The sequence below is a fragment of the Phascolarctos cinereus genome, unplaced genomic scaffold, assembly GCF_003287225.1.
Source record: "Phascolarctos cinereus isolate Bilbo 61053 unplaced genomic scaffold, phaCin_HiC Scaffold_4;HRSCAF=312, whole genome shotgun sequence".
In the NCBI taxonomy this organism is placed as follows: domain Eukaryota; kingdom Metazoa; phylum Chordata; class Mammalia; order Diprotodontia; family Phascolarctidae; genus Phascolarctos; species Phascolarctos cinereus.
In genome coordinates this window covers 492,172,492-492,192,997 of record NW_027555847.1, presented here as the reverse complement: position 1 = coordinate 492,192,997, position 20,506 = coordinate 492,172,492, and the positions used below count along the sequence as shown (strand labels likewise).

At 36.9% G+C, this 20,506-nt stretch overlaps 1 protein-coding gene and 1 non-coding gene across 2 annotated transcripts in view; one reads left to right on the top strand and one right to left on the bottom strand.

Annotated features, from left to right (window-relative positions):
- Positions 1-15,187, top strand: part of DSG2 (desmoglein 2) — a 48,571-nt gene extending 33,384 nt beyond the window's left edge. The window contains exons 9-15 of the mRNA XM_020992558.2: positions 3,011-3,276; positions 4,510-4,652; positions 5,158-5,385; positions 6,942-7,169; positions 9,319-9,449; positions 9,788-10,144; positions 11,051-15,187. Of these exons, the coding sequence (XP_020848217.1) occupies positions 3,011-3,276; positions 4,510-4,652; positions 5,158-5,385; positions 6,942-7,169; positions 9,319-9,449; positions 9,788-10,144; positions 11,051-12,055 (2,358 nt within the window). The 3' untranslated portion in view covers positions 12,056-15,187. The remainder of the gene's footprint in view (positions 1-3,010; positions 3,277-4,509; positions 4,653-5,157; positions 5,386-6,941; positions 7,170-9,318; positions 9,450-9,787; positions 10,145-11,050) is intronic.
- Positions 222-1,164, bottom strand: LOC144457367 (18S ribosomal RNA). Its single transcript, XR_013486672.1, has one exon. It is a non-coding gene; the product is annotated as an 18S ribosomal RNA (ribosomal RNA).
- Positions 15,188-20,506: the final 5,319 nt, after the last annotated feature.

Sequence of the window (20,506 nt, the reverse complement as noted above, 5' to 3'; positions counted from 1 at the left end):
TTGTGGTGCTTATAATCTTATCTTTCAGGTTTCCCTTGCGGTACTATCATTAATGCGCCTTTTTATCTGTTCTATCTCCTATACTAGGATGAATTGAATGTTTTGGTAGAAATTTAATATAGTTGTATTAGTTAGTGGATGGGCTTATATTGGCTCAAAATGGTCAGGGTAAGCTGAAGTCTTTTAGGTGTAGGCTAAATGCTTTTGTTTAAGCTACATTTTGATGATCCAAGTGCACCTTCCGGTACACTTACCATGTTACGACTTTTCTTCTTTATTTATTTATTTTATTAGTTATTTGGTTTGTTTATGTTGAAGAGAGTGACGGGCGGTGTGTACGCGTCCTATTGCCTGTTTCAATTAAGCTCTCTATTCTTAATTTACTGCTAAATCCTCCTTCGTATATCTTAGGTTTCATAAGATAGTCCGTAATTTTCTATGTTAGAAAATGTAGCCCATCACTTTCCTCTTCATATGCTACACCTTGACCTAACGTTTTTATGGTTGATGATTTTGCTTACTTTTGGTCCCTATTGGGGTAGGCTGACGATGGCGGTATATAGGCTGTATTGGCAAGAAGAGGTGGGGTGTATCGGGGTTCATCGGTTATAGGACAGGCTCCTCTAGATGGGCTTAGGACACCGTCAAGTCCTTTGAGTTTTAAGCGCTGGCTAGTAGTTCTCTGGCGAATAGTTTCGTTATTAAACTATCTAAGTTTACGGCTAAAGCATAATGGGGTATCTAATCCCAGTTTGAGTCTTAGCTGTCGTGTTTTGGTCAGTATTAAGGCCACTTTGGTTTTTAATGTTAGCTATAGCGTATTACAGCATGATTGAGTTTTAGCCTTATTTTGGTTGTTGGATTGTACACGCTTTACGCCGACTGTTATTTGGGTCAATCGTATGGCCGCGGTGGCTGGCACGAAATTTACCGGCCCTAGATAATTATAATTTAGTCAAACTTTCGTTTATAGCTTAATGTTAATCACTGCTGTGTCCCGTGGGGGTGTGGTTGGACAAGGCGTCATGGGCTACTCTGTGGTGAACCTGATACCCGCTCCTGCTAAATTGTGTGTTAAATTTTGAGGGCATTCTCACTGGGTTGCGGAAACTTGCATGTGTAGGTTTAATTAAAACTAACAGTAAGGCTAGGATCAAACCTTTGTGTTTATGGGACTTATTAGGGTCCATCTGAGCATTTTCAATGCTTTGCTTTGTAAATAAGCTACATTAACAGGGATAAATAGATTTTTTCTTCCGAAAGTTGAATTTATATGCTATGTCAGTATTAAAGTTTTATCGAAGTTGAACATAAAAATAAAAATTTTTAATTATGAAAATTCATATAATTTGATTAGTGCCTGAGTTTTCATATTATTGGTGTAGTGGTTCTGTGTTTTTATGATACCTTTAATGATACCTTTTATGATACCTTTATGATACCTTTATGATACCTTTATTAAATTATTATAAATTATTATGCATTTAATCTTTGCGTGTAACTTCTGCCGGGGGGGGGGTATAGTATAATAATAGTATATTAAGGATATATATATATATATATATATATATATATATATATATATACACATATATATGTGTCTTAAGATCATTGATTTAATTGCCTCTTAAATAATTGAACTAATATTATTTAAATCTTATCAAAACAATAAATATATCCCATATTATCATTTGAGTTAATAATTATGTCTTCAATTCATTCATATAACTTCCTCATTCACAATAAATGAAATACAATCATTGAATGTCAGTCAACTATTACATTGGCGATCTTCCAGGCTCCGGCCCTGTTGATAAACCACCCCAAATAAAAATCCTACCTAATGCCAAACAGTTCAGTTATGCCGCGTTATGGTCTGATTAGCACTCAAATCATCACATGTGCCTTGACGAAAAGGATAGATTAGCTGAATAGGGTATTATGGACCTGAAGTAATAACCAGTAGCCAGTCAAAGAATTCCTAGGTACGTCCGCAATTTATGGGCCTGCTCTGAAGGATTGCCAGCCTTCGGAGGGCGGGATGGTGATCTCTCGTGAGGTGAGGAATAAGGTATTCCCTTTGGATTGGATATGCTAGTTATATAAGAGTTTAGATTCATTCTTCATTGATGATATGTCTATGTACGCCAACAATTAATGTATTATGTAAAATATGAGTTATGTGTCTTATGTAAAAGATGATTTATATGTAATTCTAGATATGCATTTGGTTTAAAATTTTTTAGTACTGTTAGATTCAATGTTTTAAGTATAATTTGAGTTTAATATACATTCTTATATGCTTCTGGTAAATAAATGAATGTACTATATACATATATATATCTTTATAACATACATAATATGTCTTAGTTACATTAATATAATGTATCTAGTATCTTTTGAGTATTATGTTTTTAGTATTATTTGAGTATATTGTATATGATTATATGCTAGAGGTAAATAAATGAATGTACTATATAGATAAAATGTGTTAAATAATAGATATTATATCTATGGGCATAGATTTAATGTATTTAGTACTATATGAATGTAATGTATTTAGTACTATATGAGTATAATGTATTAGTACTATATGAATGTAATGTATTTAGTACTATATGAATATAATGTATTTAGTTCTATATGAATATAATGTATTTAGTACTATATAAGTATAATGTATTTAATACAGCATGAATATGGTGCATTATACATAATAAATATGATATGTTTAACATTACATAAATGTGGGTGTTAGTTATTATTTGGGTGAAGGTGTAGATGTGGTGATTGGTATGTGTTGTGGAAGATTGGTTTATGGGGATGGGGTGGTGGGTTAAAATGGGTGAAAAATTTAATACTGACATAGCATATAAATTAAATTATTAAAAAATTAATTGTTGTGGATTTTGATTTCAGGAAGTAGTTTAATAAGAATGTCAGCTTTGGGTGTTGATGGTAGGGCGTGTTGTCCTTTTCTTGATGTGCATTCATTTTTTTTCTTTCTTAGGAAGTGGATTATGAAGTAATGAAGACTCTTGACTTGAAGATGATTGTCACCAACAAAGCACCATTTCACAAATCAATTAGAAATAAGTTTGTAGCAAAACCCATTCCTATCAAGGTCAAAGTGATAAATGTTGTGGAGGGTATTTATTTTAAAGGCAAAAAAATCGTACTCCAAACCAGTGAACATATGGAGAGGTCAGAAATAGGTAAAACTATTGGAAGTTTTCAAGCCTACGATGAGGACACTGGACAAGTAGCCCAAGTAATGTAAGATATTTGTTAAGATTTTTCTCTTTATAAGTTTTTCTAACTTTCATTAAAATTATGGTGGAATTTGGAGACCCCATCAGTCTCCGAGCCTCACTCTTTGTATTTCTCAGAGAGGGCCTCCTCTTTCCAAAAGTTTCATGGAATCCCTGAGTTTGAAGAGGCTTCAGAGAGGACTGATTCCAACTAATACTCATATAAGAATGCTTTCTCTCACATTTCTGAAAAGTAGTTCAACTTACCCTGGTTTAACACCTTTAAGGATGGGAAAAACACTCCACTGTCTCCTGAGGCAGTCCATTCCACCTTCAGTCAATCAATAAATATTTGTTAAGTGCCCACTCTGTGCCAGGCACTGTGCTAAGCTCTAACCTGAAACAGTGCTAATTGTTAGACTGTTTCTCTCAGTATTGACCATAAATCTGACCCTCTGCAGCTTCTACTCATTTCACTTAGCTCTGCCCTCTGGTGCCAAGCAGGATATAGCTGCTTAGGTGGTCCTGAGTACTTTCCATCTGCCCTTTATAACATGGTCTCCAGGCTTCTCCTTGTACCAGTTGCCTTGCTCAGGATGTATTCCAGTTTGTCAATGACCTTCCTAAAATGGGGTGCACAGAGGTGAACACAGTACTCTGGATGTGTTCATACCAAGTTATTGTATCATGGGATTGTGACCTTGCTAGGTCTGGGCACCATGTCTCCTTCATTCCAAGAGAAATTGTAATCAGTTACTGTTTCCCTTAGCAAGGGTGTGTGTATGTGTGTGTGTGTGTGTATATGCACGTTGCATAAGAAACAGATATTGGAAACCTAGAATTGGAAGTGAAAGAATCTCAACGTTTGAGAGTTAGAAGGGACCCCAGCAGCCATGTAGTTCAATCTATACCTAGAAGAAATAGACACAAACCTGACAAGTGGCCATCCAGTTTGTTTTTGAAGACTTCCACCAGAGGGGAGCCTATCCCTTCTTTGTTCAAACAATCAATAAATATTTATTAAACATCTACTGTGTTCCAAGGTCTGTGCTAAAAGGGCTTGGGGAAAATCTCCTGTAAAGATGAGAAACTGAGATTTAAAGGAAGACAGTCCATTCTATTTATGGATGCCTGTATGTAATCATTAGGAAGTTTTTCTTGACATCAAGTTTAAATTTGGCTCTTCCATATTTTCTATAAGAAGAGAATGGTCAATTTGTTCACAACCTAATCATTTTTATTTGTGATTTCTGAACAGGTATGTCAAAGGAGAAGATATCGACAACTGGATCACAGTGGATTCAGTCACATCTGAAATCAAACTTGCTAAAATTCCTGATTATGAATCTAAATATGTCATTAATGGCACTTACTTTGCAAAGATCTTGGCTATAACTAAAGGTAAGGTTTTAAATAGTTATGCTGTTATGTTTTTTTCCCTAATATTCAAACCTGCTTTCTGATTTTGTGTAAGAGGGCAGATAATCTTCCAAGTGTATATAATATTGGCATTTCTATTCACTTAGAGCAGGGGTGGGGAACCTGTGGCCTCAAGGCCACAGGTCCTCAAGTGCAGCTCCTTGACTGAGTCCAAACTTCACGGAACAAATCCCCTTAATAAAAGGATTTGTTCTGTAAAACTTGGACTTAGTCAAAAGGCTACACCCCAGGACCTAGAATGGCCACATGTGGTCTCAGCCACAAGTTCTCCATCTCTGACTTAGAGCATGATAAAAATCTTATGTCATCTGAATATGAGGGTGTGTGTGTGTGTGTGTGTGTGTGTGTAATACGTGAAAAAAAGATGTGATTATGAGATTCTTTTCCTCATACCTGATCGTGAAGAAAATTCATAATGCAGACTTCTTTCAAGATTTTTAACCAGTGCATGCTTCTTTTTTTTCAGATGTTCCTAGAAAGACAGCCACTGGTACCGTTGAAATCGTGGTAAAAGATTTTAATGATAACTGTCCAGAACTCGTAAATCCAATACAAACTATCTGTGATGATTCAGAATATGTGAATGTTACTGCTAAGGACTTAGATGGTTATCCAAATAGTTCACCTTTCAGCTTTACTGTCATTGATGAACCGCCTGGAATGGCAGAGAATTGGTACTTTGGACACCAAGAAGGTAAACATAATCAGGAAGCCCCATTTCATTTTGATAATTACAGCTCTCTTTTTCATCTGCAAAGTAGACTCATCTTTTTCATATTTACCTAAATATTAGACATCTGCACACTGAAATGAAACTGTAGCTCCATAAATGTATTTGGATATAGCCTTTCAGACAAAGGAATAATTTCTCTTTTGTAGCTATAGAGAGTAGTTACCTATGTCCCAGGGCTGTTATGAGAATAAAGTGAGATAATTGTTGTAAACTGCTTTGCAAACCTTAAAGCACTTCTATAAATGCTAACCATAATTAGTAGTGGGAAGGGTAGCTACAGAAAGTAATACATCCCAGGGTTGTTTTGCAGATAAAATGAGAAAATATTTGTAAAACACTTTGCAAACCTTAAAGTGCTAAGCTCTTAAATGCTAGCTGTTGTTAGTAGTAGTGGGAAGGGTAGGGAGCTCTCAAATCCTGATGATTGCAATCTTCTTAAGGTCCCTATTGAGTTACCTGTGACTCAGTTGAGACTTGGAATATAGATACCAAAACTCAGAAACCACCCACTCTAGAGACCAAAAAGCTGTTGTGATTATCTTTGGAAAGGTTTTAGGGAGGTAGGAGGGAAGCTTCACTTTTTCTTAAATATAATCAGTGGTCAGGTAGGGAACTCAATTTGCCCTAACTCCTGTGTTGAAACCCATCTCAAGCATATGGTAATAATGTGAAGTAAAGGTCGAATGTATGCCAAAATCTCATGGTAATTTTGTGGTCAAAGAATAATAACATTTATATTGTAGTAAAATACACGGATACTATCTACAATGTGGAAGATGCTATAGGTGCCATAGGGAATGTATAAATTATTATTTAACTTAAAAGTCTAAAAGCACGTACACAATAATAATGACTAACATTTAAGTTTAAAAAGATCTTTTTGTGGATTATAACATTTGATCTTCACCAAAAAAACAAACCTGTGAGAGGCAGGTGCTACAAGTATCATTTTTCTAATTTTACAGATTAAGAATCGGAAACTCAGAAAGGATAAATGACTGCCCAAAATACATGGCTCATAAGTGTGAAAGGTGCAATTTAAATCTGTCCTGATGTCAAGTACCAGTAACCAAGTACCAAGTGTACTTGAAAGCAGTTAAAGATAATTGCTTTAAGCATGAAAGAAAGCATTCAGAAGAGGGAGTGGTAATTTCTAGTTGTGTAATCAGGGAAAGCATGATAGAGGAGGCGGCATCATGAGAGGTATGGTGACGTAGTAGGGAAAGAAACATCGGACTTGTGACATTCCAGAAAAACAGAAAAAAATAATGTTGTGAAAAACAGAAAAAAATAATGGAAATGTCATTTTGCCCCAATAAGTCATTTTTGGCTCTAATGCAGTTTTGAGCCTTCTGTACTAAACTTTATGATTTATATGTAGAAACTCATTAAGTAAGGGCAGAAATAAAAATTTTTAAATGTGTGAATGGAGTAGAATGTTTTTTAGTGACTGGAAAAAATGCCCATTATTAAACATGATCTTTCTTTTTCCTCTTTCTCTCCTTTGTACACCCCAGATACAAGTGCATGGTTGATACCAAGAAAATTGCAAGTGGGCAGAAGTGAAGTCCACCTGTCAGTGAGTGATAATCAAGGATTAAGCTGTCCTGAAAAGCAGATGCTTACGTTGACAGTTTGCAGCTGTGTGAGTGGTAGTGGCTGCGTTCAAGCACTGGCCGACCCCTATGTGGGGCTGGGGGCTGGTGCAATTTGGCTCATGATTTTCGCACTTCTTCTGTTGCTACGTAAGTATTAAAACAGCCTCTCATTATTGACTTCTCAGTATTTTAAGAACCTTGACAGGTAATCATAGTTTGAGCACTGGGTCAACCGACAACATCCTGGGTGCCTGCCTTCTGTTATACCAAGACATTACCGTATTTTGATCCCAGTCTTTTCACTGCTTATGATGGCCTTACAGATATGTGTGTGTATCCACACACACACACACACACACACGCGCGCGCGCGCGTGCGCACATTGTTTTTGCCAGCTTTTCTACATTAAAAAAGAATTATGAAAGATGGTAAATTCACATAAAGTCAGCAAAATAGATTAATGCAGAATTGGCTGCCTGCCATCATTGAATAAATGTTTCTACCTTTTGAAAAAAGAAAGGCATGATGAATGAGCCAGTGCTAGGGCGGCCTTCTTGGACTAAAGGATTCAGAAATACTCATCTCTGTTTTTGTCACAACTTCAGGCTTGTTTAAATCTCATCCAGTCAGTAATTCTCATGACATGGATTTCCGCCTCTGTGAAATAGAAAGAGGTCATCTTTCTTTCTTAAAAACAAGAGGGAAATCTATGACCTGAAACCACCTAAGATATGAAAATGCCTTATAGTGAGATTCTTTTGGTGCTTCTGAATTTGGATGTAGTCTAAGACAAGACCTATCTTACACCAAATTTTGCTCTCTAATGAAACATCGTAGCAAGATCGTAGTTTGATTTGTTGTTTTTGTTTATTTTTTAGACTCAGAAGATTTCTTCTTATGTTTTGAATATTCTTTTTTTTAAGAGAAGTTTGCCCATATTAGGGATCTGCCTGTCAAGCTCTAAGACTTAGCAATAAGCCTTGAAATTGATTGTGATTATTTAGATATTAGTACATTGATTGTATTCAAATGTTTTGTGCTAGAGCAGGAGTTCTTAAGTTGGGGTCCGTGAATTTGGTTTTTTAATCTATTTTGATAAAGTATTTCAGTGTAACTGATTTCATTTGTACTCTATGTGCTTTATTTTACGAATTAAAAATTATTTTGAGAAAAAGTCCATAGGTTTGACCAGACTTCTAAAAGGGGAGGGCCTTAGAAACAAAAATGGTTAAGAAACCCCAAGCTAGAGCCTGAAAATAGGAGTGCCTTGTTAAAGAATTTGTTGTTTAGTTGTTTTTCAGTCATGTCCAACTCTTCATTACCTCATTTGAGATTTTCCTGGCAAATATACTGGAATGATTTGCCATTTCCTTCCCCAGTTCATTTTACAGATGAGGAAACTGAGGCAAACAGAGTTAAAAGGCTTGCCCAGAGTCACACAGCTTGGAAGTATTTAAGGCCAGATTTGAACTCAGGGAGAAGAATCTTCCTGACTCCAGGCCCCATGCTCTATGTACTATACCACCCAGCTGCCCATGTTGATGAATACCATCTTGAAAATAGTGAAGAGACAGAAATATTCTGTGATGGCTCTAGAATAAATGTCACTCCACTCCTTTAAAACATACAGCCACCTTAGACAATCTCCATGGAACTGAAGATACTCTTTAAGATACTCTCATTATGCATCCAAGAGTGGTGGTGTCAAAACTCAAATAGAAATGGAAGCCATTAAACCATGCATAAAGATCTCGTGAGCCCTATTGACTTAGAAAACCACATATTAACACCATGTTCTATTGAGTTTTTATTTATTTTGTTAAACTTATTTCCCAAGTACTATTTGATCTGATGTGGACAGCGCTCAGGAGTGCTGTAGGCTGGCCAAGAGTTCCTAGTCTTTGCTTGAGCTCACAACAAAACAAACTTAGTATAAGGAGGGACAAGATGAAGAGGAAAAACTTAGGCATGAGGTGTAGGGCATCAGAAATAGGAGTAGTGTGAGTCAGTTGAAAGACTATTGGATTTGGAGTTAGGGAGATAGGTTCAAATATTGAGTGTACCACTTACCACATATGTAACCTTAAGGAAGTCATTTCATGTCTGGGCCTCAGTTTCCTCATTGTAAAATGAAGGGATTGGACTAGATATCCTCCCCAGCTCTCAAGCTATGATCTAGTTATAGGGCAGAGTGAGAAGTAAATGCCAAACTTATTTCTAAGCCTGAATTGAATGCCCAATATTATTAGCATATGGAAACTAAGTTATGCTCTACTTAATTTTTTCTCCTTTCCAGTTGTACCCCTCTTACTGCTTCTGTGCCACTGTGGAGGAGCAGGAGGAGGAGCCAAAGGTTTCACGGCCATACCTGGTACTGTAGAGATGCTGCATCCGTGGAACAGTGAAGGGGCACCGCCTGAAGACAAGGCATGTCTAGTAGATGCTATAAAATTATTTTCTTTTTGAATTTCAGTTATATTGTAGAGCATTAGCCTAACATTCCAGACTTATGAAGGGCCATTACAGATAGCACTTGCATTGGGTTGGTCCTCAAAGGCTCCAGGAGACTCTTCCAAGAACATAATGAAGAGAAAGAGAATCAGTCCAAATGAAGCCCCACCCTCCTCAGCAAGGAAATGTCCTGTTCCTTTCAAACACTGTAACCCACTCATTCTGCCCATATTCTTGTGAGTCCCGGGGTCTAAAAACCACATACTGATCTTCCACCCCTCCTAGATCTCCAGTATAACTTTTTGCTTTCATAGGTTGTGACACCTCTCCTGACAACAGATCATGGGGGAAATTTTGGAGCATCTGCCGGAGGAGGAAGTAGAGCAGGAGTCATGACAGGCTGTGAAACAACCAGGAAGGAAAGTAGCTCTGGCCATCATACTGTGACTGCAGCAGACGGAGTATGGGAAGAGCGCAGAAGCCTTCTGACTGGTGGGATTAAAAGAACTGGGGGAGCAGCTGGAGCCGTGAGTGGTGCTGCAACGATGGGGGTTTCTGGAGCCGTGAGTGGTGCTGCAACCCTGGGGGCAGCTGGAGCCGTGGGGACTGCCGGATCCAGGACGACCACTGTTGCACTGAATGAAGAATTTCTGAGAAGCTACTTCAGTGAGGTAAGGATCTGTTTGGGGATCATGTGTACATGAATGTGGCAAGTTTATAAGAATAATCACAAACTTAAAAGCAAATAGACACTTGCAAATTCAATTTTTTTTAAAGCCGGTTTAGAAATAATGAGCAAAAACAGGTCTTGACCCTTTACATGTTGCATTGTTCCAAACTGAAATATTTGATTTTATAATTAATATAATAGTATGTGTCAAATAATTAAAATTATTCAGGAGAAATTTAAAGGAAATTAAAAGGAGGCCAACTACTATTACATTTTTTTCTTTTTAATTAATGAAAATTATGTTCTAATGCCACAAGGAGGTAGTTTATGGGTTGAGGGGTCTTTTTTGGTATTTTCCCCCAAATGCTCCCTCTTGGTAGTTGGGAGTAAGAGGCAGGGATGAAGACGGGTTCCTTTCGAGAGTTTGGTGTTCTTGAGAACAATGTCTGACTGTAATGCTTTGGTTTGGGGAAGGAGCAAGAAGATCAAAAGATGCTTCTCTAGTTCCTTCTACAAATTTAATTCTACTCTTCCATGGCCAAATGGTTATAAATTATGCCAGTTCTGTTCCTACCTCACTTTTCTTTTCAATGTTTCCCCCTTACTATTACTTAAAGAGTATTAGATTGGTAAGGATATGTTCACAGTTGGAAAGGGAGAGGGAAGGGAATAAGCCTGCTATGTGCCAGGCAGTGTGTGTGCTAAGCACTTTACATATATTATCTTGTTTGATAAAATTAAGGAAATAGAGGAAATAGGAAAAAAGAATTTGTTTTTCTAAACTACCCAAGATTTTGGGAAATCACTTAAAGTTTTTTTTCTTGATTCTAAATTCTGATACACATGGTTATTTGAAAATGACATTATTATTAAGCTATGTATGTTTTGATTCTCATTTCCTTTTTAGAAAGCTGCTTCCTATGCTGACAGTGATGAAATTCAAACAGGGAAAGACTGTCTTCTAGTATATTCTCAGGAAGAAACACAGTCTCTTCACGGTTCTATTGGCTGTTGCAGCTTCATTGAGGCAGACTGGGATGACCGTTACCTGGATGATTTGGGAATCAAGTTCAAGACGCTAGCAGAAATTTGTACAGGCCAAAAAATAGAGACAGATAGTGAAACTGGCCTCAGGCCCAAACTTCCCACCCCAGCTAGTGTGAATACAGCTTCACATTCAGTTTCTGAGCAGAGTACTCTTCAGGCAGAAAAGTCCCACTCCTCGTCCTCTGGCACCAGCTTCCAGGCTCCAAAGCCAGTAAACAAGGCAACTTCAGAGACCCTGACTGAGGAATTAATCTCTGAAAGATCTTTATCGAACAGGCAAGGGCTGAAGGTGGTAAGACCCCTCCCCGATCCATTGCCTACTAGTAACATCGTCGTAACAGAAACCTCCTATTCCACTGGCTGCACTTTACCACCAAGTACTCTGATCCTCAATGCCAATCAACCTCAGAGCCTCATGGTCACAGAGAGGGTATATGCTCCTGCCTCTAGTTTGGTAGATCAGCAGTTTGTCCAGCAGCACACTAATAAAAGCAATGTAGTGGTCACTGAACACACGATCCAGCCTAATGGCGGCATAGCTAGTAGTGTAGGAAGCATTCAGGATCTGCCCAATTCACACTATGTTGTTGTGAGGGAGAGAGAGAGGTTGCTGGCCCCAAGCTCAAGCCTGCAGCCCATTCAGAATGCCCCCAGTTTAGCAGCAGGACAGAATATGACAGTAACAGAAAGAGTGCTCACACCTGCCTCGAATCTGCAAGCCTCAAAGACTATAGTTTCTGGAGCTGGGACACTAACTCCCCTGCAAAATTTAGATTTACAGGAATCTGTTGCATCTAATTCTGCCATGACCATGTCTTCCACCAGAGTCACCAAGCATAGCACTGTCCAGCATTCTTATTCATAAAATAATAATCAGCCCCTCCGCTTGCAGCTAGCCATTTTATGTTTTCAAAGTGCCCAGCCTCTGGCTGGGTCCTGCTCACAGAACTGATGCAGGTGTCCAGTCACTCATAACTGGAAAACAATTAGATTGAGTTAGTGAGCAGAGGCCTGGATGGCAGAGTCCTCTGTCTGCTTCTAGGCCTGTGTAGCAGAAATCCCTCTTGACCTGCTGGGGTCATGAAAATGATCACGTTAAGTAAGTGGCCTGATAATTCATTTCAGTTCAATTCAACAGACATGTTTTAAGTGCTTTCTCTGTACAAGGCATTGTGCTATGTACTGAGGGTACAAAGATAGGGGAAAAAACCATCCCTGTTCTCAAGGATCTTCTGTGTTCTACTGAGGGTATTAGTAATAATTATTATTGTAACTAACATTTATATAGTGCTTTCTATGCACCAGGTACTGTGCTAAGTGCTATGCAATTATTATCCCATTTGATCCTCACAACCCTGGGAGGTAGATGCTACTATTATCATCCCCATTTTACAGATAAGTACACTGAGACAGAGGTTAAGTAACTTGCCCAGGGTCACACAGCTAATAAGTGTCTGAAGCTGGATTTGAACTCAGGTTTTCTTGATTCCAGGCCTGGCTTTGTCTTTGCAACTTAGCTGACAACAAACAAAATAACTGGAGGAAGGAGATTGGTTAGCTGCAAAATATGAAGCTAATTACACAGATATAATCCATCTTCAGTTAAGTAAACATGAAGTACCTAACATCAGTCCAGAGAAACAGGGGAACTCGGAAGTCATTTAGCCAAATACCCATTCTACAGATCAGGAAATTGACCCAGGGAAGCTAAGTGACTTGTCATGAGTCATACAAATGGCAATCAACAGAGAGGGGATTTGAACCCAAGAATTGGGCATTTTTTTTACTAAGTGTTCAAGGCACCAGAGTAGGCCCTGGGGGATACAAAGGTGAAATAAAATATGGCCCCCACCTTCAAGGAGCTTATGGTCCAAAGAGGAGGAAATTACTTACTAAAGAACATTGTTGAAAAGTAGAGTTAAGAAGTTTTCCTAAATTGGATGAGTTTCTGTTGCCTTATTCCCCTTTTCTCATACCCATAAGCTCTTTGGAGGCCGCGTATCTTGCTTATACCAGATTACCTACAACAGCCCATTTCCCCAGAGGTTCCTTATCCAGTCTTGTCTTGTTCCCCAAAGTGTGCCATGGTAGTTATCCAAAGATTCTGATCCATTTGTGAGATGAACTGATTTTGAGGACTTTTATCTGAGCACACTGAGTTATATTTTATTAGATTTAGGCTTCACAGAGAACACCACACATTTCCTTTTTCTCCCAGACAGTCATTAAAAATACATACTTAAAACTTAAGTGCTTAATCGTAGCCACTCTTTAGGTTAATTTGAATTACTTTTCTTGTAGTGTGAAGGCAAGTATATAGGATAGTTCTTTTTAAACTAGGCAAGTAAGACCCAATATAGCTAAGTCATTAGACCTATATTACAGTTATTTTCCTACAAACAACCCTTCCCCTGATCCAGCTTCTCCAGAATCTGCCAGTGATACATGGAATTTACCCCTCAGATCCAATGGGAAATTGCAGTGGAATCTGAGGGGTCTTGGAAGGAATCAGACTTACTACCTATATTCTAGGAACTTAAGAATGAGTTACACATTTGTACTTTTCCCTTTCAAAATTATTTGTCTTAATTAGGTCATGCTTTTTACTTTGCCTGATGATAAAATTCAGTTTGTTCTTTCTTAATTTTTGAAGACTCTTTTGCCAAAGAAAACTTAGTTAAGAGTTGATTCAATTCCAGTTAAATTTATCAAGTGCCTACTGTGTATACTTAAGGTCGACACTGTGTTGATAATGTATATGTTTCAGAACACATAGATATGCATTCATGTAAATATTTCTTACACAGAAAAATATTTTGGTAATTTATAATAGAACATTAAAGAATTTGTGGTTTCAGGACTTTGTAGATATTTTTCTGGGAAAATAACTTTTAAAGTTCTTTATTAATAGTAGTTACTTGTGTTATTCATTTAACATAAGTGATTTTTCTCACACCTGATATCTTGTGAATTCAATAGATGTTAGACACTCTTCTCACTCCTGTTAGCCAGATAAAAGTTGATTTATGTTAGCTTTGATTTACCACCCTACCCCTGTACAGGAAAATGGGTATGAATGATTTGCCCATCATAACTAACTAAGGCAAAGAGATGTCCTAAATCTAGAGAATTAAAATTTTCCCTATAAATGACAAAAATCCTATGACAAAATTCCTTCCTATTGCTTTTTTTTTTTAAGTAGCACATATCATAGAACTTTAGGACTAGAAGGAGATTTTCTAATCCAACCTCCTCGTGTTTACAGATGAGGAAACAGAGACCCCAATGTGTGATTTGCCCAAGATCACACAACTAGTAACAGAGTCAAGATTCAAACCCAGCCCTTCTTGGCTTCTAATGCAGTGCTTTTCCTGCTATGGTAGTATGCATTTTTTACTTTCATTTGTAGCTTTACCAGTGACATTTTACCTAATACCTCTAATTTGTGTGAGCACTCGAGTCCACTGGCATAGACCATAATTCCTCCTGTCTGTAGCAGACTAGTCTAGTGAGTTGCTGTGTCCAGAAATATTCACCCCCTGGTACCCTTACCAGATTTACCTAGGCCGAGCTTCGGATGGGACTTAGTCTGATTCCATGTCTTGAGCCTTACCAGCTTAGGATGAATCTGACCAGTATTTGCATTCTGTTGGTATAGCCTTTGAGAATACAAGGACACTTCCATGCCCCAGTGAAACATTAGTGGCATTTTACCAAAACTGGAACCAGAGCAAATTGTGCGTGAAACTTGAGATATAAGGAAATGGGAGAAAAATGGAAGCTGGCTTAAGGAGAACTTGAGGTTTAAAAGGGCAAAATATTAAAACTGTAAAAGTTTGGATACTTTACATTCAGCCTGTATTTAGGGTCATCACACTGGAGTAATCTTTCTTTGTTCCTGAGGGGGTAGCTAGTTAGTTTTTACATTGTTATTTTGGATAATTATATTTCTACGTATTGTCATGAAAACTTTGAATAAAAAGACTATGACATTGTCCTTTTCTCATGTTTTTCATTGCTCTGTGACATTTTAAATGAAGTGCCAGATAGAGAGGTGATGCCCTGAAGACAAGTGTGAATTAGGCTTTCTCTGCTGAAGTTAGGTTACTGTTTAGCTCCTGTCTTTGGAAGGTCATTGTTCTATAGAGCCAAAATCCCCTCTGGTGCCGAAGCTGGAGAAACCTGTGGGACTTGGCTAGGAGAGGTTGGAATCTCTCACCAAATAAATGAAATCACTGTACAAATAAGGAAATGCTGTGGAGGAAAATATTAGTTAAAAAGCCAGAGAAGAGGAGATATCATGAAGGTCGAGGTACTATTATATTGCTGCATTCATATAGTCACATTGACAATGCTTTCAACTGACGTGTTCTGACATCTTTGCCCCAAATACCATACACCAGTGCATTAAAATGCATAGAACTTTCCAGATAACTCTTGATAACTAAAACCTCTTTCTAAAAAAAAAATAGCTTGTTTTTAAGTGAATCTTTTCAAATTTTTTTATCTATTATATCAGTGCATTAACATGAAAAGAATTTCGCAGATAATTAAAACCCCCTTCTAGGATACAAAATAGTGTATTTTAAATCAGTTTGAAGTAAATGTCTTAAAAACTTTATTGCACATTTCTCAGCTTCTTAAGAGTATAATTGAATGTTATTTAATCCCAAATGTTGGAAGGGCTGCAAGAAAAAAGGCACACAAATGGTGGTGGAGCTATAAATTGGTCCACCCATTCTGGAAAGCAATTTGGAACTATGCCCCTAAAGTTACTATATTGTGTATACCCCTTTACCTCTACACCGGGCAAGTCAAGAAAGAAAAAGACCCATCTGTATGAGATTATTTATAGCAACTTTTTTTCAGTAGCACAGAAAATGGGAGGAAGAGATGCACATCTATTGGGGAATGGCTATACAAATTATCTGTTTTCATAATGGAATATTACACAGTAAGAAATGATGAAATGAGTAACTTGAGAGAAATCTGGATAAACCTGTATGTACTGATGCAAAGTGAAGTAAGTAGAACCATAAGAACAATTTTTACAATGACATTATAGAGCAAACTTTGAAAGAATTAAGGACTCTGATCAATGAATGCAAAGACCTACCATATTTCCAGGGAACTGGTAATAAAGGATGCCTATCACTTCTTGACAAAGAGGTGATGAACTCAAGGTATGAAATAAAATACATTTTTGAAAATAGTCAAAGTAGGCAATTGTTTTGTTTGACTATACAAGGGCTTGGTTTTTCTTTTTCTACTGAGGAGGTGGAAGAGTGTTCAAGGAACAGGATAGGGCAACCAAAGAAGAAAGAAAATCATTGCAGCTTTTTTTTTTTTGGTTAGGCAATGGTTTTAGATGACTTGCCCAAGGTCACACAGCTAGTAAGTGTCATGTCTGAGGCCAGATTTGAACTCAGGTCCTCCTGACTCCGGGGCCAGTGCTCTATCCACCGCACTACCTAGCTGCCCCCCCCTTTTTTTTTTGCAGAAAAAAATACAAGCAGAATAGCTTTTGAACGCTACAGGTTGAACTTATTTACTTAAAAAGAAAAGCAAGCTGCTATAAATATTTTTATACAAACGGGTCCTTTTCCCTTTTTTATGCCTTTGGGATATAGATCTCGTAGTGATATTGGTGGATCAAAGGGTATGCACAGTTTGATTGCCCTTTATTTTTCTTTTCTTTTAGGCAATTGTGGTTAAGTGACTTGCCCAGGGTCATGCAGCTAGTAAGTGTCAAGTGTTTGGTCTGAGGCCGGGATTTGAACTCAGATCCTCCTGACTTCAGGGCTAGTGCTCTATCCACTGCACCACCTAGCCTCCCCTTGATTGTCCTTTTGGCATAGTTCCAAATTGCTGTCCCGAATAGTTGCATCAGTTCATGACTCTACCAACAATGAGCTAGTGTCTGTTTTCCCACATCCCCTCCAACATTCATCATTTTTCTTGTTGAGGGCTTGCACTGATGGGTTTGAGGATTTAGGCCAGGCCAGGTTTTACTTCCAGCCTGTTCTAAAATCTAAGAGCCACCTAAGTCAGAACGTAGGCTCTCCAACCCCTCCCCTGCACTGCCTTTCCCTTGAGAACAGAAGGGCCTTGAAAGATAACCAGAAAGCAAGGAGATGACTCCGGGAGGACTCCCCCCACTTACCGTTCCCATGAGAAAAATTATTGTTGATACTTGTCTTTTTCCACTCTGGGTTCTGTTCCCATGAATGGGATATAAAAACCCCAGCCCTCAGATCAATAAACGGAACTGGTTCTGAACCTGTTACCCACCTGGCCCACGTATCTCTATCTCTCTCATACTTGCCGGAAAATAAACACTGTCAGGGACGCAGGTGCCCGTGACATTTTCTTTTCTGTCATATTATCCAACCTGACAGATGTGAAGTGGTAGCTCAGAGATTTTTTAAATTTGCATTTCTCTAATCAATAGTGATTTAGAGCATTTTTTCATGATTATAAATAGCTTTGATTTCTTTTTCTGAAAATTTCCTGTTCATATCCGTTGACCATTTATCAGTTGGGAAATGACTTGTATTTTTATAATCAGTTCTCCATATATTTGATAAATGAGGCCTTTATCAGAGATACTTGTTACAAATCCCCCCCACCCCAGTTTTCAGTTTTTCTTGTAATTTTGGTTACGTTGGTTTTGTTTGTGCAAAAACTTTTTAATTCTGTATAATCAAAATTACTTTACATTTTGTAATGCTCTCTACACTTTTTTTGGTCCTAATTTTCCCTTATCCATAGATCTAACAGATAAGCTCTTCCATGCTATCCTAATTTGCTTATAAGCAGTACCAGATAATTTTGATGATTACTGCTTTATAATATAGTTTAAGATCTAGTATTGCTATGCCCCCTTCCTTTGCATTTTTTTCCATTAATTACATTGATATTCTTGCCTTTTTGTTCTTCCAGAATTTTCTTATTTTTTTCTAGCTCTATCAAATAATTTTTTAGTAGTTTGATTGGTATGGTCTATACTAGTTTAGACAGAATTGTCATTTTTTATTATATTGGCTCAGTCTCCCCATGAGCAATTGACATTTTCCCATTTGTTTAAATCTAACTTTTTTGTGTGAAAAAAATTTATAATAGTGTTCATATAGTTCCCAGGTTTATTTTGGCAGGTAGACTCCCAAGTATTTTATATTCTTTACAACTATTTTAGATGAAATTTCTCTGTCTCTTGCTACTAGGCTTTGTTAGTAATGTATAGAAACACTGATGATTAATGTGAGCTTGTTTTATATCCTGCAACTTTCCTAAAGTTGTTAATTATTTCAAGTAGTTTTTTAATTGATTCTCTAGGATTCTTTAAGTATGCCATCATATCATCTGCAAAGAATGATGGTTTTGTTTCCTCATTGTCTATTCTAATTCCTTCTATTCTTTTTTCTTCTCTTATTGCTATAGCTAACATTTCTAGTACAATATTGAATAATAGATGTGAAAATGGGCATCTTTGCTTCACCCTTGATCTTATTGGAAGGCTTCTAGCTTATCCCCATTACAGATAATGTTTGCTGATGATTTTAGATAGATACTAATTATCATTTTAAGGAAAGCTACCTTTATTCTTATATTCTCCAATGTTTTTAATAGAAATGGGTGCCATATTTTGTCAAAAGCTTTTTCATCATCTATTAAGATAATCATATGATTTCTGTTGGTTTTGTTATTGAAATGGTCAATTATGCTGATAGATTTTCTAATATTGAACCAACCCTATATTCCTGGTATAAATTTCACCTGGTTGTGTTGTACAATCCTTGTGATATATTGCTATAATCTCCTTGCTAGTATTTTATTTAAATTTTTGCATCAATATTCATTAGGAAAATTGGTCTGTAGTTTGTTTTTTCCTCTGTTTTAGCTCTTCCTAGTTTGGGTATCAGCATCATATTTGTTTTACATATATTTGTATTATAAAAGGAACTTGGTAGGACTCCTTTGCCTATTTTTCCAAATGATTTACATAGTATTGGAATTAATTGTTCTTCAAATGTTTGCTAGAATTCACTTGTGGTCCCATTTGGCTCTAGAGATTTTTTTCTTGGGGAGTTCATTCATGGCTTGTTCAATTTCTTTTCCTAAGATGGGGTTATTTAGTTATTCTATTTCCTTTTCTGTTTATCTTAGCAATTTATATTTTCATATATATTCATTGATTTCATTCAGATTGTTGTATTTATTGGCATATAATTGGGCAGAATATTTCTTAATGATTGCTTTAATTTCCTTTTCATAGGTGGTGAATTCACCTTTTTCATTTTTGATACTGAATATTTGGTTTTCTCTTTTTTAAAAATCAAATTAACCAATGGTTTTTTTTAAAAAAAAACTCATAGTTTCATTTATTAGCTCAATAGTTTTCTTATTTTTGATTTTATTAATTTCACCTTTGGTTTTCAGGATTTCCAATTTGGTGTTCAGTTAGGGATTTTAATTTTTTTTCCTAGTTTTTTTTAGTTGCAAACCTCAATTTATTCATCTCCATTTTATTGATGTAAGAATTTAGAGAAATAAAATTTCCCCTAAGTACTGCTTTGGCTGCATCCCATAAATTTTGGTATATTGTCTCATTGTTGTTATTCTCTTTAATGAAATTGTTGATTGTTTCTATGATTTGTTCTTTGACCCATTTGTTCTTTAGGATTAGATTATTTTGTTTCCAATTAATTTTTAATCTATCTTTCCACTGCCCTTTGTTGAATGTAATTTTTATTGCATTATGATCTAAAAAGGATGCACTTAATACTTCTGCCTTTCTGCATTTGATTTTGAGGGTTTGTGCCCTAATACATAGTCACTTTTTGTGTAGGTGCCATGTGCTACTGAGAAAACGGCATATTATTTTCAACTTCCATTCAATTTCCTCCAGAAGTTTTCATATGTAACTTTTCTAAAATTTTATTCACCCCCTTAACTTCTCATTTATTTTTTGTTGGATTAATCTAGTTCTGAGAGGAGACAGTTTAAGTCTCCCCTAGTATAGTTTTGCTATCTATTGCCTCTTGTGTAACTCACTTAACTTCTCCTTTGAGAATCTGATGCTATACCACTCAGTGCATATATGTTTAGTATTGATATTACTTTGTTGTCTATGGTACCTATTAGTGAGATGTAGTTTCCTTCCTTATCTCTTTTAATTGGTTCTACTTTTGCTTTTGCTTTGTTTGAGATCAGGATCATTACTCCTGCTTTTTTTTTTTTACTTCAGCTGAAGCATAATAGATTCTGATCTGGCCCCTCACCTTCACTCTGTGTGTGACTCTGCTTCAAGTGTGTT